The sequence below is a fragment of the Molothrus aeneus genome, chromosome 6 (genome assembly GCF_037042795.1).
Source record: "Molothrus aeneus isolate 106 chromosome 6, BPBGC_Maene_1.0, whole genome shotgun sequence".
In the NCBI taxonomy this organism is placed as follows: domain Eukaryota; kingdom Metazoa; phylum Chordata; class Aves; order Passeriformes; family Icteridae; genus Molothrus; species Molothrus aeneus.
Genome location: NC_089651.1, coordinates 56,130,131 through 56,143,703, shown reverse-complemented (window position 1 = coordinate 56,143,703; position 13,573 = coordinate 56,130,131). Strand labels below are relative to the sequence as shown.

The window sequence follows — 13,573 nt, the reverse complement described above, 5'->3', positions numbered from 1 at the left end:
GCTGCTGACAAGACTTCCCAAACCTTCTAAAATCTCTAATGGCATTTTAGTCCCTGTGTTTTAAACATTGTTGGTCCTGTAGAACAAGCCAGGAACCCTCAGTAGGTTCTGTTGTGAAAGCCATTGTTGTGAACATTTCATTGTAGGTTAGGATCTTTTTTTGATGCGGATTTGTGGTGTTCCCACTTGGCCTTATATCATTTTATGGAGTCATGCATGTAATGCACTGTTAATTTATGAGCTCAGCCAAGCTACCTTGTGTCACATCTGCTGCAGTATCTGAGCACAGCTCAGGATGGCTTTGAAAGCTCAGTGTGGGTGCAGTAATTGTTCACCTCCTATCAGTATCCAATGCCCAGGCCCTGGCTCACTGGGCAGGGTGAATTCTGTTTTATTCTTGGCTTGCCCTCTGGGCTGAGCACACTGACAGCTACACAGGACTGAAAGTTTGCATTTGTCTGTCCTTGGCTCTCCAATGAAGTAGGGTTTAGGTCTCTCAAGCTGTAGGGCAGACAGCATGTGTGCTCTGTCTGACCAGTTTTGGTTGCAAGGGCCCAGAATTTTTGCCCAGCTCTCTGCACATCTGGGCTTTCACAGCCCTGACCTGCTGCTCTTTGAGGGCTGCAACCAGACAGTCTGCAGGCTGCACCAGGAGATTTTTGAATGCATGGAAGTCTGCTCCAAAAGTATAGCATAAAGAACTGAAAGATGGCAGAGTAATAAATATCTCTGTGGTTGCCTGTGCTCTGGCTGATGTCCTGCTGTGAGAGCCTGCTGCTTTCAGTCCCAGGACTATCATCATCTTTCTCTCCTTCTTGTCTGATTGCAGGAAGGAGTCTTGAGTTTTCTGTAGTGCTGATCAAATTTCCTGTGTGTGGAATACCATTTTATTTGATTATTTTGTTCTTTTTCCTTCCCTCCACTGACATCCAGAATAGGTTTTCTATCTTACCCATCCTGTTTAGTATACTTTTTTACTGCTATTATAATTTGGTTTTCAGTCATAGGTTCAGCTTGAATGCAGGATATATGTTTTCTTTCACTTGCTAACACTTTTGGTCATTCCCTGAATTTCAGATGCTGCAGAGATGCATATTAGAACAAATTGAAGAGTGCAAACAGTTGGAACACCTAGACAGTTCAGCAGGGGATGAAGTTAATCCATTAGACCTGCAAGCTGCAAGAAAAGTTATAATTAACTGTCAAAAGCAGCTTGAAGAAATGCGCCATAAAATGCAGATCCGTGAGGATGTCCTGAAAGATCTGGAAACTTTTATGGCCTCCCTGAGGAAGATCCAGTCTTCCATCACATCTCTCCCAGATCAACCTGAAAGGCAGGGAAAAGCTTTGAGGGAGGCTGCACAGGAGGTTTCTCATCTGGCAGAAGAGGCCAAATGTCTGGATGAGCGCCTGAAGAGTGTTAATATCTGTCTGGAAGATGCTGATCATGGGAGAAAGACTTGGTGTGAAAAACTTGTTCGGGCTTTATCCAAAAAGCTAAATGCCATTTATGATCCCTCAAGAGAGCAGGTGCCTACAGAAGAAAAAGACTTACACAAGACTTTTTCCAGAAAAAACAGTGAACTCCTTAAAACCATTCAGGATCTACAGGACAGAATCAACAAAATAGGCTTGAAGGATCCAACAATTCCAGCTATTCAGAAAAGGTGAATTATTTTTTAAAGCTCTTTTCATTTCATAATTTCAGTGGAGTCAGCTGGGTCCCCTCTGCAGGAGAGCACTGAAATTTGAAGTATCTGTAGAACGTTGACAGTAGCTGTGAGTTTGTTTTATTTGTTCCATCACAGCCTAAAAAAGGAAGCCTCCATTTTTTTTCTTTCAAACTCCTATCTATCTATCTATCTGTCTGTCTATCTGTCTGTCTGTCTGTCTATCTGTCTGTCTATCTATCTGTCTGTCTATCTATCTGTCTATCTATCTATCTATCTATCTATCTATCTATCTATCTATCTATCTATCTATCTGTGTGTTTGAAGCAGCATTGAGGAAGGAAAAATAGGAGATGGGTTATTGTGATCATAGTTTTCAGTAAGAAAACTGTCAGACAGGGAGATGGGTCCCCTTGCTGGGCACTGATACACCTGATCTGAAACTCTGCAGTGTAAGATGGACAGACTGCACTTGCCTTTTAATACAAATTAATTTCACTGTGTTCATAGAGACCCAGCTGTCCTTTAGAATTTGGATTATTTTCTCACAGTGTTGAGGTCAGCATAACTCATCTGAGGGCCTGTGTCAGATTACATGAATTGAAGACCAAATTACACTTTTTATGATGTCATTTAATACAGTATGTGGAGCTCAGGATGAATTTCTAGGGAACTTGAAAATTACATTGTGAACCATATCAAAGGCTTACTTAAATATAAGGCTGTATTTCTTTTTTTTTTTCTAATAAAGGATAAAATCATTAACAGAATTGGAAAAGGATTTGGATCGTGCTGCTGCTGAAATGAAATCTATGCAAGAAATTGCTAATAAGCTCCCACAGATCAATGAGGAGAAAGCAGAGGAAGCAAATGAGCAGTGCAGAGTTACAGAGAGGTTATGGGAGGATACAAAGCTCTTGCTTGCTGAATGGTAAGGAGGAAAATTGCATTTTAAAGTAATATTGTTCAAGTAAGAAGTTTGCTTGTAAAATCAAACAGAAAAAAGCCCTAGACTATACCTTAAAGGTACAGTGAAGACATAAAGTATCATTAAACCAAGAATTGCACATGGAAGTTTGCAGCCAAAGCTCATCAATTTTGCATATTTTAAAAGCATCACAGTCCCATCATTTAGCAGGTATGCAGTGATGTGTTGGACTTAATTGGCATCCAGGAGAAAACCTGCCTGCTGCTGGGAATGCTGTGTCTTCTATATTTGCTGTGAATTTCCTGCCAGCACACTGAAAAGGAAAAGACAAACTGAAACAAATGGAAAAGGACAGCTGGGAAAACAGTCTCTTATGCAGCAAAATAAAGGGAGCTTGGTTTGATAATTCTGTGAGAGAGGGGACTGGGAGAGGCTGTGGTTGATTGGCCAGGGCATCTCTGCTTCAGATATGGTTTTTGAAGATGCCCAGAGGTTTTGCAAGTACTGGCACAGTTCTGGTTAATTCTCATGGCTTGCACAGGTGGGAGTAACCTGTTTTCATAGCCCACTGAAGGATGGGCTGGCATCCACCATTCAAGCTGCTGTGAGATCTGCTGCACGTGATATTCCAGTTTACTGGTGACTGAGCTCACCTCTCAGGTGGAGAGGATCATATGAACACAGCTGCTCATCACAGCTAAATGTGCATCAGAGGCATATGATGGTGAAGGGCATTTCTGATTCCAGAAACTGTCTGGATACCTCAAAGGTATCACATATTATTGCAGGATTTAAGACTGATACAGTTCATCACTCCTTATCTCTCATCCAAACCTGATTGTCAAACTTCCCACATGTGTGAATATAGGAGAAGGGAACAGACAGGAGGTTGAGGCTGCAGGTTTGTGCTTAGGCCATAAATAATGCATCTCTTTTTAATAGCCAGGAGCAGTGTGCAAGGGTTTTGGAGCTCCTGAAACAGTATCAAAGCTGCAAAACAAGTCTGACCAGCATCATCCAGAAACAGGAGATTGTGCTTTCCCAGCAAACTTCTTACATGGGGAAGGAGAATTTGAACAGACTAATAGCAAAGGTGAGTAACAAGAACTTAGTGGAAATGAAAGAAAAGCCTTTCCTGGGAGCATTCAGATGCAGGGTTGCCCTTGTACCCTCAGCCTTCAGGGCAGATGTTAAGGTTTTGCTTTCACTTTGGCTTCCAAAATACCTTTAGGGACTCCATATTTTTGTTTTAAGTAGATTTAAGGCTGTTTTTTTGTAGCGAATCAAAATCATGATAATGGAGAGGGATTACAAAAATTAAACCAAACCCCATGGAAAAGCTAGGATCTAGTATGAAGATGAGATTAAGTCCTTTCCTTTTGCTCCAAGCTGTCTGTGACAGCAGTTAAACATTGGCAGTAGCTTTTACATTACTTGATGAGCTATTCATGCTGAATGAGCAGATACTGCTGGACACCTCTTCATTTAGTTTAAAGTTTTCCATCTTTTCTGTCAGAAATGTGACATCCAGCTTCTTGGCTAAGTGAATACAGCTACTGGAATAGTTGTCCATGGTTAACAGATTAGTAGTGAACAGCAGCATGGCCATCATGACCATTTTACTGCACAGGTTTTACATATCCTGGATGATGTAACTGGTTGTTCAGATCCTCTTTTTAGGCTTTCTGATGAGGCATCACCCATAGCATCCAGGAGTGTTTGCTCTTTGCAGTGCCTGGGCTGGTTAGATTGAAGAAGGAATGTAAGTGGTGTTTCCTGAGGCAATGGGATGGTGTCTGCTTGTGGCAGCCCCCTTTAGCTGAGACAGGGTCTCTTCTTGGTCCCACCAGTGAGACTTGGGGCACCTTGTATCACCTGGGCTCCTGCTGCAAGGGGGGCATTGCCTGCATATCCCAGCCCCTGCTTTATGGAGATCCCTCTCTGGGAACAACCCTCCCTCCTCACCATCAGCTCTGCAGTTCCCACTCCCAGAGCTGTGGTCTGAAATTGCTGTGGCACAGTCCAGGCATGTCCTTGAGTGCTGATGATTTGTTATATGGAATGATACAAAATAATAGCAGAGAAAGTCTTCTTCTTTGTTCTGGTTTGTGAGAGCAGCTCTGCCATCCCTTCCCCTGAGCTCAGTGCCTGGTGGGGTTGGTATAAGAGCAAGTAATTTCCCAGGATGTCTGTGGGAAATAAGGAGAGAGCTGTTCACATCAAGGTGCCTAGCACTAGAGGTCAGTGTTTCTTTTCCAGGAAGCTTCCATGTTGTTTGTAAACACTGACATTCCAATGAAACACAAAGAAGCAGCTTGGTGTTTAAACAGAAAGTAGGAGAAAGAGTTGTTTCACTTTCTGGCTGTGACATATTTGACAGTGTCTGTGTTTAAATTGGATTTAAGCTTTTTTCTGTAAATAATTCAAAACCTGGGGTTCAGAATGCAGTTGTAATAGTATCTCAGATAATTATCACACTATGCATTGTTTATCTCTGTAATCAAGGTTCTGTGTGTGGATGTACAGTCCCCTTGGATCTGGCACTTAGGACTTTAAAAGCAAACTGTGGGTTTGGCTCTCTTAGAAATAAATTATCCATATTCCCACTCAGCTGTTCTGCAGCCAATAACAGAACAATATGGATTTCTAACAGGGAAATATTCCTGTCAGCATGGCAGGGATAGAACAACACAGAATGCATTCCTAGTCTCATCATATTGTATAAAATAGATTATTTTATGTAATGCTGTTGTTTGTCTAAGCAAAAAAAAAAAAAACCAACCCAGCAAATCAGTTTAAAAATATTTTGCTGAATAAACAATCATAAGCAAATATGCTCACAAATATCCGTGTGGTTTTTTTCACAGATTGAAGAGGCAAAAGAGGAATTTAATGATCACTCTGAAGATGTAGACAGAATAAATCAGATCTGCAAAAACCTGCAATTCCAGCTGAATAAAATGAGAAGCTTTGAGGAGCCTCCGTTCGAGAATGAGGCTAACATTATTGTGGACAGATGGCTGGATGTATGTAAAAAGTAAATTATCAGGGTGGTCTTATCTGTTATGCATTATAGTAATTGATTCTGATGTGGGTGTAATATTTCATATAAATTAAGTGCAATATGGCAGGGATTCTTAAGAGATAAATCCAAGTGTTTACCAGAGCAAAGCTTCCAGAGTATCTATGGATGTAACATGTCTGATCTGTCAGGTAATTTATATTGTCTGTACTCCTTGGCAGTAAATAATTCTAGAAAATGCAGAAAAGGCAATATTTGTGTTTTCTGCATGAATCTGTAAGCTTCCATAACAACTTCTATGGATTTAGACTTTGGAGACAAATCTGGAAAATTATAGTGCTGGTGCTTTAGGTGGGAAATGTTTGCCACTGTCGATCTAAGCAGTGCATCAATACTGAGATTAAATGGTATTTACTGGGAGTAGATAAACATTAATGAGCAAGGCTCCTTCCTAAACCTGCCTTAAAACTGGCAAGCTGCTGTTGTGATTGGTATGTTTGGTGACATGTGTGGCAGGGATTTAAGTATCTTCTCCATGACCAGTTCACTGTGAAGACACGAGATTTTTTTTTTTCCCCCATTTTCTGCTCTTGTTTTTGTGAGTGGTTTCATCTCGCTCTGATTTTCTTGTGCTGCTTTTGCTTTTGGAATATAACTCAACATTTTTTGAAATCTGTGTGTGTTTTCTGCCTATCAATGGTAGATCAATGAAAAGACCGAAAATTACTGTGATAATTTGGGGAGAGCTCAGGCTTTGTGGGACAAACTCCTGAACTTATCTGGCACAATTGAAGCTTGGGCAGATGAAGAGCTCAAGAATGCAGAAGACCATTGCCTGACTGAGGAGTACCTTGCTCAGTTGAAGGTAATTTAAATGGCAATTTTTTACCTTTCCTTTATACTATACTGATATGGGCTTTGGGCTATAAACATGCTCGTTGCATAGATATACCAGGAGAGGAAGTTGTAACATTTGCACCCATCTGCATGGATGGTTGCACTAAGGATGTTGCCTTTTTTTGGGGAAATATCTTGGAAAACTAATGCACAGATAGTGTATATGTGTAGTTAATGGTTTTCAATCAGTGCAACACTGCACTGCACTGGTTTTCAATCAGTGCAACACTGAATGCTGTACAAAGATGGAGCAAAGAGAAGGCCTGGAAGGCTGTAGCCTGGAGTGCAGCAGTGCACAGAGAAGAAAGAAAAGACTGTGTATAGGCTAATGATTAGTTTTCCAGGTAGAAGTGGCCTGTCAGTGAAGATGCTGGAGCCTCTGGGACAGCTGGGCAAAGCACAGCTCAAGGAGAGGTTTCAGAGGTGGTTTATTTTCCCCCTGTCCTGGTATGTTCCTCTCTGTAACTTTTTGCAGCCTCAGCAGAGAGTGGCTGCAGAGCATCTCCAGGGGCTGCACATGGGCAAGCAGCAGCAGAGCCTGGGCTGCCCATGCCCCTTTGGCACAGATTATAATGTTAATTCTTGGTGTCAGGGTGCAGAAAAACACATTCACTAGGTCTGTGCCATTGAAAGCTTCATGTATGGGGGTGAATATTTTAATTTCTAGCTTTAGGGCCACAATGGACCAGCTGTGCTGCTTCATCGTGGTCATAACCAGTGTCTACTAAGCAAAAATAATTTCCCGCTTGAAATTGAGTGATTAAGACATAAATATATAAATACATCTCATATCCTCTTGTTTGAAAATTTGCAGGCAGTTTTTCCTCAGTGTTTACAAGCTACAAATGGCCTGGGTTTTATTATGGTTGTTTGCAGCTTTCCTCCTACTGTTAGCACTGCTCATTTGTTTTAGTTTGCAGAGAAGTGAAAAGCCAAGGTGCTATTTGTGTATGGATCTTCACCAGGAAACAGTGGCATATGCGCTGTGCAGAAGTGGATATTTTTCACATCATTGTTGTCTCTACCATTGTATTGTCAGTTTTTGCCTGGAGTAGTTTATGTCCCTGGAGGCTCCAGTAAAAATGCACCAGGTGGAAAATGCATCTTTAGGGCCATTTTGTTACCTGGAAACTGGTCAAGTCCAGCGTGATGTGACTGTGCCCCTAGTGTGACTCTTCCCCTCCTTAGGAATGGCTGTGCTGGAGGTGGCTACAGTAAGGTTATTCTGCTGCTTCCTTGTGAGACATAATGCTCAAAAGAGGAGGGAGAAGAGGGCAAGAGACACAGAAACCATCTTCCCCTGAGCAATTATTATAAAGCAGAATAGAAGGAGAGAAAACTGAACCCAATGCGTTTGAATTTTTGTAAAACGATTCCAAGTGCAGAGGGCATCAGGTTCATTTATCACTTTATTATTATTATTCCTTTTATTGATCCTGAAACACCTCTGCATTGATATTAATTCCAGAAAGACCCCCAACTGTTGCAATGTGTATCACATTACCCAGGGTTGAAATCCAGGGTCCTTTGTGAGCACTGGTGCATGTTTTTTCAGGGAGCCTGTCACAAAAGCGCAGAGCAGTGGATTATTGGACTGTGTATTTAAGGATAATTTCAGTATCTGTAAAAAATGTGAGAGAAGTTCTGCTTTCCCCTGTAGCCTGTATGCAAATGCAAACTCTTTTGAGGGCTGCAGCACATGAATGGGTTTTGATGATTGCTTTTACAGAGACTACAAAAGGAAGGCTTGTCCTCAGGGAGCTTGGAATATCGATTAGGGAATATGAGACAATGTCATTATCCTGTTCATAAGTTGAAGCTGGCATTTTACCTTCACATCACTGACTTATTCCAAAATACATTCAAATGAGGGGAGATCTTTTCATATGCAAAGGATTTACATTTAAAAGGTGCTTACAGCCTGTGTTGTATTTTATCACTTCCATACCAAAGTACGTGCCATCAGGATGCCGATTCTTGACTTGAAATCTATGACATCTGAAAATACCCCTTTTAGTAGAAGCAGCAAGACAGAAATGCAAAATTAAAATTATTTTCCTGCAAATTTTCTTGACGAAAAATAATTAAGATTCTTAAATATATGCTAAATTTACATTATCAGCTTCTTTGTCTGAGAAACAGGGTGTTTCTGACTCGAATACAAAAAATGCTTAATTGCAAAAATAAGCAGGAAGTGAACAAATGGTGTCACCTCTATATACCAAAATACATAATCAGAATATTTTAATATAATTTTCTAACATAAACATAGAGCATTAATTTGGAGGGAAGCACAGTTAGCAATGTGTTTTTTCCACCTTTAGGCATGCTTACGGGCCCAAGAGCAGAAACTCCAGAAATTCGACAACACGGTGGCTGAGATAGAAGAGCTTCTGAATAGTAATGAACCTCCATTGGAGCTACAGGTACAGAGAAGCTTTTACAGCTGATACACCAGTCCTCCTCACTATAGCCCTGCTTCTAGTACTGCCTTTGCCACAATCAGTTACTCATTTTACTTATATCTGCTCAAGAAGAGTTGGAGGCATTTTGTTGCCAGTGGGCAGTGGTATTTCATTTGTTGTATCTCTGAGGCTGCCAAAGGTTGATAGAATCAAACCTGTCATTTTAAACACAAAGGTCTTTCTCACTTCTGTGCCTTTTTAGGCCCTTGGCCCTGCCCAAAGAGGCTGATATCAGTAATATCTGGTGTTTAGCTCATGGTCAACACCAGGGCACAATGGATCTCATCGCCCCTTTGGGGATCCCAGGAACTCAGCTTTACTGACTGTCCATTTTAAACTCTACCTTTGCCTGGACAATGTAGCTTGGTAATGTAGAGTTTCTTACACAGAGTGATGTTTTCCTTTGGGGTATCACAAGGAAATCTTCTTCTTTCTGTGTTAACTTCACACAGCAAAGAATAAATTCTTGTTTAAGACTGTGTTAGCTTCCCTTGCTCCTCTAGCAGTTCTATAATCACTCTCTCACAGTGTCTTTCAGATGTACCTTGAGCTTTACCCTGTTTAGCTATTTCTGTGTTTATCCTCAGCAGGCAGTGAACTCTGAGGAGTTTCACTGGGTAAAGTGATCTAAGGAGCTTATGGAAGGACTCAGCAACCTTGTGCTGTGCGTGCTGTGCTCCTCGAGAGCGCCCCGAGTCCCTGGGGTGGGGTTCCCACGTGATCCCACCCAGCTGCTGTCTCATGCAAGCCAAGGATGAGGTTCAAGACCTGTTGCTCCTTAGTGAATAGTCTCAAGCCAGAGCTCCCAGCCTCTCTGCTGGCTTTTTTTTGGGTTATTGTGGGGAATTTCCCCCAGTGGAATCACTGTAGGGGTGTGTGTTACTGAGAGAGCTGCAACCCTCTGTTTCATGGCAGCTGAAGCTCAGAGTAGGCACTGGAGAGATTGATAAATAAAATAGAACAGCACCAGTAAAACTACTAATAAAGATGAGCTGAGATCACTCCTCCTCAGAAAAGCAATACTTAAATGTTTTTCAATTTCTGGAGTGGGAGGGAAACAAATCAAACCAAAATGTAATTGAAACATCTGGAATTCAGACCACTTAATTTCTTTTTATGTCTGTCATAGATTTTTGTAATGTTCTGAGAAATCAATCCAGTATAATTGATGTATGTTTATTTCCAATTTTAAGGTCATCAGATCATCTGTTGTGCAGAAAATGGAGCTAATAAAAGAGCTCTTGTCAGCCAAGCGAGGGACCAGTGAACTCACCGTGAATACAGCAGAGCTGAAAGGAGACCTTGATCTGGCCAAGACACAGATTGGAATGACTGAATCACTCCTCAAAGCTTTATCTCCTTCAGACACCTTAGAGATCTTTACTAAACTAGAGGTAGCATGCCACAGATGGTGTATATTTTATACATTTGTTCATAATTTCTCTCTTGGTCAAGTGTTCGTAAGTGTTCATCCTGTGTAAATTGTAGACTACTGGAATAACTCAAGTGAAGAGCCTGGCTTGAATATTTCCCTAAGCTGCCAGAAACATGGAAGAAAAGCCTCTTTTTCCTGGATTTATCAGATATATTTAACCCTTGCAGCTGTTGGAAATGGTTAACCCTAGGCACAGCAGCAGTATTGCCCCCCAGGATATGTTCAGGCAGTAGTGCCTGTTTGGATTGTCTGTTCTCCAGGACTGGGTAATACACAGAGGATGCCTTTGTGCCACCTGAGCCTGGCTGCAAGGGGAGCTCCCAGTAGACAATTTCAGCCTAATATTTGCTGAAACTCGAGCTTGGAGGCTTAGGCTGGCAAGATTTAAACCTCCTGTGGAGCAGTGAGTGGATTGTGTGCATTGTGGGTGTCAGACCTCTAGTGTTTGGGGCAGTGAAATCACAGCCATGGAGGAAAGAGAGTTTTAATTAATTTTCTGGCTCCCTCTAAGCTACCTTTCAGCCCACAGGGTCTTGACAGACAGAATAAGGAATTTGGGGGTGGAATAATGCCTGTGGCAGCTGAGGCATTATAGTTTGTAGGTATTACATGCTCTGGAACATACAATGGCACTATTCACATATCTATTCTGTGGTGTTATTTGTGCATACAGGTGTACACACACTGCTCAAGGAGAGTTTAGTGCTTATACTTTCCTACTGATGGCCTTGCTAATGCCAACATAATTTAAGAAATTATTTTGACACACTGGAATTGCTAAACCCTTTTGCAAAACTCTAGGTTGTACTAAAGCACTTCTGTGCAGTGAACTTCTGCTTGGCCTTCAAAATTTACTTTTAAAAAAACTTCTCCTGCTTTGTTCTTTGGGTTGTTTTTTTTAACTTAGGAGATACACCAGAAAATTCTGCAACAGGAGCACCTTGTGGTATTACTCCAGGAAGAGACAGATTGTCCTGATGTGGATGAATTAAATAAGCAGCTTAAATGTGTCACTGATTTATTCAATAGCAAGAAACATGTGCTTCAAGATCACTTTATGGGTGTTTTGAATCGTAAGTGAACACATTTCAATTATTTACCTTTACAGGTTTGAATTGACCACCATAATGACTTAAAGGTTGTGCAATTAATTGGTTAGGTGTCTGAAACTGCTTTGATATCTCAAACTGCCTCAGGGTTCTGAGCACGATAAAGATTTGCAGAAAAATGGATTTTGATCCCAGAAAGCCACTCAGTCTGAATCCAAGTATTTGGTTTCTTATTTTTGCATTTAAAAAAAACTAGATAAAAGAAATGTAAAATATAATTCAAGAACAAATGTCAGAGTATTTAATTTAAAAATACAGAAATCCAATGTTTTAATTTTTTTCCAGTTGTTTTTTATCTAAAATTAGTTACAAGAATAAACAGTGTTATTACTCTTTGCTTTAAGCAGACAGAGGATTGTGCAGGTGGGAAATTTGGCCCAAAGATAATCTCATGTCTTCAAATATTTTTTAAATAGTATTAATCTGTGTGGAAAAGAGAAGTTTCCACTAGGCTATTCCAGGTCTTGTTTACCCAAACTGCTGTGTGTGTTAGCTAATGTTAGCTAAGAAAAATAAGAGCTGCAGCATTTTCAGTCACATGTTCTGTAGTGAAAAGCAACCTTTGACAGTAGCACTGATAAATGTAATAGTAAATTGTCTGAAATCTTCATGTTAAACAGGATTTTTTTTACAGAATGCAATTAATGAAAAAAATTGGAATGTGCCTTTTTTTTTTCAGGTCAGTGCAAGAATTTTAATGACTGGTTTAGCACCACTCAGCTGTCTCTGAAGGACTGCTTTGAGCCCTCAGAAACAAAAGCCATACTGGAAGAAAGACTACAGAGGCTAAAGGTAAAGTATTAAATTATTGTAATCTCTAAAGCTGATTGTTCTTGCAGTGTTGCTCTTTTCACCTACGAGGCTGTTCTTGGGACTGAATTCACCTGCAGTGGTTTTATAACTGGAGTCTGGAAGAGCATCTCATGTAACTTAAAGCATTAGGAAAATAAGGGCAGTGAAAATAAAACTTAATTGAAATGAAGTGTCAGTGTTTAGGTTCAGACAACTTGGGCAAGTGAGAGGCAGGACAGTAGTTGATGAAAATCAGTGGACCTTGACCAAGTACTTCAGTGTGCAAGGCTGCAGAAACTCAAATATGTAGAGAGTAGCGTGAAATTCTGACCCCCAATGGACTCAAATGTGAAAAAATTTGCATTTGATTTGTTGTAGCAAGATTTTCTCTCCAAATCAGACAGAATGAACAGAAAACAGATGGAAAAGCCACAACATCTGCAAGAGGCAATCACAGTTAAGCAGCAGGAGATAGAGTGATGTCAGTGCTAGATTTGGATGCTGCTTGCCTGTTTCTGTGTGTACCAGTACTGTAGAGAAAACGAGTCATCAATTCTACTTTCTCCTTATTTTACAAACAGCAGCTTTTCCATTTGCATGTGCAATAGTCAGCAAACTGGGAATTAACATAAATTCTTTTTCAGGAACTGAAATTGCTGGGAAAAAATACTGGTGGAGATAACAGGAGCTGAAAAGCTCTTGTAATATAAATATCTATTACACTACAGCAAATCTGACAAATGGATCTTGTGTTTGTGTTCTTTTTCAGCACTTCCTGACATCTGAAGGCAGAGATAGAGACATCCAAGAGGTTAAAGCTTTACTGAATAAAGTGAAGCCTTACTTGCCCAAAGCCAGCATTAATCACCTCAACAGTAGTGTGAGGGATCAGGAGGCAGAGCTGCAGAGGTTGATCTCCAAATGTCAGAAAAGGGAACAGGAGCTTGGTGCCTCTCTCCAGCAGCTCAGCAGGTAGGGAGCTAATCTTGTGTCTGACATTTTAATCACAAGTGGTATCAGATGATTCATTATTAAACAGCCATAGGGAATGGCAAGCAACCCTTCTTTTTACAAGAGATGGTATTTTAATCAAATGCTTTGTTGTATGTTCCATGTGGGTTGTTTTTTCAATTTCATAGCAGACCTGTATGGAAACTATGGACAATTTCATTGTCATGAACAGAGGTAGTTAAAATTAGGCTTATGTTTAAAATATTGCTTGATCAGACACATTTCTGTTATTTTTTAATAACAT

The 13,573-nt window shown here is 40.6% G+C and overlaps 1 protein-coding gene across 1 annotated transcript in view; it reads left to right on the top strand.

The window, feature by feature from the left end:
* SYNE2 (spectrin repeat containing nuclear envelope protein 2) overlaps positions 1-13,573 on the top strand; it is a 158,870-nt gene that overhangs the window by 33,195 nt on the left and 112,102 nt on the right. The window contains exons 28-37 of the mRNA XM_066551868.1: positions 1,078-1,667; positions 2,422-2,601; positions 3,541-3,691; positions 5,466-5,624; positions 6,324-6,485; positions 8,842-8,943; positions 10,176-10,376; positions 11,325-11,490; positions 12,206-12,318; positions 13,088-13,290. Of these exons, the coding sequence (XP_066407965.1) occupies positions 1,078-1,667; positions 2,422-2,601; positions 3,541-3,691; positions 5,466-5,624; positions 6,324-6,485; positions 8,842-8,943; positions 10,176-10,376; positions 11,325-11,490; positions 12,206-12,318; positions 13,088-13,290 (2,027 nt within the window). The remainder of the gene's footprint in view (positions 1-1,077; positions 1,668-2,421; positions 2,602-3,540; positions 3,692-5,465; positions 5,625-6,323; positions 6,486-8,841; positions 8,944-10,175; positions 10,377-11,324; positions 11,491-12,205; positions 12,319-13,087; positions 13,291-13,573) is intronic.